At 62.5% G+C, this 2247-nt stretch overlaps 2 protein-coding genes across 2 annotated transcripts; one reads left to right on the top strand and one right to left on the bottom strand.

Moving 5' to 3' along the window:
• Positions 1-352: 352 nt before the first annotated feature.
• On the bottom strand, positions 353-934 carry LOC117799268 (keratin-associated protein 12-2-like). Its single transcript, XM_034651737.1, has one exon. The coding sequence runs from the start codon at positions 932-934 to the stop codon at positions 353-355; it is 582 nt and encodes a 193-aa protein (XP_034507628.1).
• A 284-nt stretch (positions 935-1218) lies between these two features.
• On the top strand, positions 1219-1942 carry LOC109490649 (keratin-associated protein 12-1-like). Its single transcript, XM_034651736.1, has 2 exons — positions 1219-1487; positions 1668-1942. Exons 1-2 carry the CDS (start codon positions 1335-1337, stop codon positions 1803-1805), a joined length of 291 nt encoding a protein of 96 aa, XP_034507627.1. The 5' UTR covers positions 1219-1334; the 3' UTR covers positions 1806-1942.
• The last annotated feature ends 305 nt before the right edge of the window (positions 1943-2247 follow it).

A 2247-nucleotide genomic window follows, 5' to 3' on the forward strand; every position in this document is an offset into this window, starting at 1 on the left:
CCACTGAAGACTTGTTCTAGAGGGGTGCAGGGGTGGCCCCCTGTGCCCTGGGAGCAGCTGGGTGGGAGGCTCGTGGTCAGAGGCAGCACGGGGTGCTACAGGGGGTGGGTCTGCAGAGCAGGGTGGGGCGGGTGGGCTGGCAGCCCCCGGACGACTGGCTGGAGAGGGCCACGAACACGAGGGGCTTGTAGCTCACGGGCGCACACACAGAGGACTGGGNCCGAAGCATAAATAATGGACAAAATTCCCTAATTTTTGTCAAGTAGGCTCCGTGCCCAGTGTGGAGCCCAACACGGGGCCTGAACTCACAACCCTGTGATCAAGATCTGAGCTGAGATCAAGAGTCGGACGCTCAACCAACCGAGTCGTCCACACAACCCCCCAAATTCNTGCTGCTCACGGGCACGGACACAGAGGGCTGGCAGCTCACAGGCACGGACACAGCAGGCTGGCAGCTTATGGACATGGCAGACTGGCAGCTCACGGGCACAGACACGGCAGGCTGGCAGCTCACAGGCACGGACACAGCAGGCTGGCAGCTTATGGACACGGCAGGCTGGCAGCTCACGGGCACAGGCACGGACACAGCAGGCTGGCAGCTTATGGACATGGCAGACTGGCAGTTCACGGGCACGGACACAGCAGGCTGGCAGCTCACAGGCACGGACACGGCAGACTGGCAGTTCACGGGCACGGACACGGCAGGCTGGTAGCTCATGGGCACATAGCAGGAGGAGCTGGGGGTGCTGCAGAAAGCCTGGCAGCCCGTGGAGCAGCTGGTGTGGCACATGGTGGTGTGGGATTGGAGTGGAGTCAGAGAGGAGGGCGGTGATGTCTGGAGGCTCCTTCGCTGGGCAGCCTTTATACCCGGGCTGTAGGCGTCCTGGCAACACAGAAGCACAACTGTTGACTTCCTCGTAGTTGTTTCCACCATGCTTCCCCCAGCATNCATGCAAGATGGTGCTTGTGTGGACAGAGGACAGGGTGTGCAAGCTTGGGGAGGACCTCAAGCATCGTGATGTGGGGTCCCTTGTCCCCAGCTGATGGTCCTTCACCACCCAACCTGGGCTCTGAGCCAGAAATCACAGGGCTTCTGGGTCGCGCCAAGCCTCCCACTGATACAGTTTCCTGAATCGGGTCACTTCCAGCAGAAACTCCAGGGAGAGACACACGGAGGAGGAGGAGGAAGAGGAAAACAATCAGACAACCCGGAGGAGGGCACCTATGTGGCTGGTGGCCAGGATGCCACAGCCCGTGTATAAAGGCTGCCCAGGGAAGAAGCCTCCAGACCAGCCCCGTCCTCCACCCCGACTGCACTCCAGCCCCACGCCACCATGTGCCACACCAGCTGCTCCACGGGCTGCCAGCAGGCCTGCAGCACCTCCAGCCCCTGCCAGACAACCTGCTATGTACCCAGCTCCTGCCAGACGACCTGCTATGTGCCCAGCTCCTGCCAGGTGTCCTGCTGTGTGCCCAGCTCCTGCCAGGCGTCCTGCTCCGTGCCCAGCTCCTGCCAGGCATCCTGCTCCGTGCCCAGCTCCTGCCAGGCGCCCTGCTCCGTGCCCAGCTCCTGCCAGGCGCCCTGCTCCGTGCCCAGCCCCGGCCAGTTGTCCTGCTCTGTGCCTGTGATCTGCAGGCCTGCCGTGTGCCTGCCTGTGAGCTGCAAGCCTGCTGTATGCCTTCCTGTGAGCTGCAAGCCCATCGTGTATGTGGCTTCCTCCTGCCAGTCCTCTGGGGACTGCCAGCCCTCCTGCCCCACCCTGGTCTGCAGGCCTGTTCCCTGTGGCACCCCTAACTGCTGCTGAGCCCATGGCCTCCTAGGACCCCTCCTCTGTGTGGTCAGAAGCAGCTGTTCTCCGAACTCCTACCAGGCAGCCCAGACATCATCCACTTCAGACCTCCTGGACCCCATAGACCATCTTACAGCAAAGCCACTTGATCCCCTCTAACCAGGCAGAGAGAGTCACCCCCAGTGTCCCTGGCCCCGGCCTGGGCCATCCACACAGCACCCACCCTGGCTGGTGCGGAGGGCCCAGGATCTGCAGCCACCAGCACAGGGTCCAATAAATCCCAGAGTGCATCCGATGCCCACTCGCGTGTGTGTGGTGTCTCTCCTTTAACGCCTTTCTCTAAACTGCTTCCTCCAGGGGTAGCTCCTGGAATCCAGGAAAGCTCCTGCAGAGAAGCCACACGGTACCGGATGCCCGTGCCCAGGGGACTCTTGGGCGAGTGGGCGCTCCTAGCTCA

Source organism: Ailuropoda melanoleuca, unplaced genomic scaffold, assembly GCF_002007445.2.
Source record: "Ailuropoda melanoleuca isolate Jingjing unplaced genomic scaffold, ASM200744v2 unplaced-scaffold4637, whole genome shotgun sequence".
In the NCBI taxonomy this organism is placed as follows: domain Eukaryota; kingdom Metazoa; phylum Chordata; class Mammalia; order Carnivora; family Ursidae; genus Ailuropoda; species Ailuropoda melanoleuca.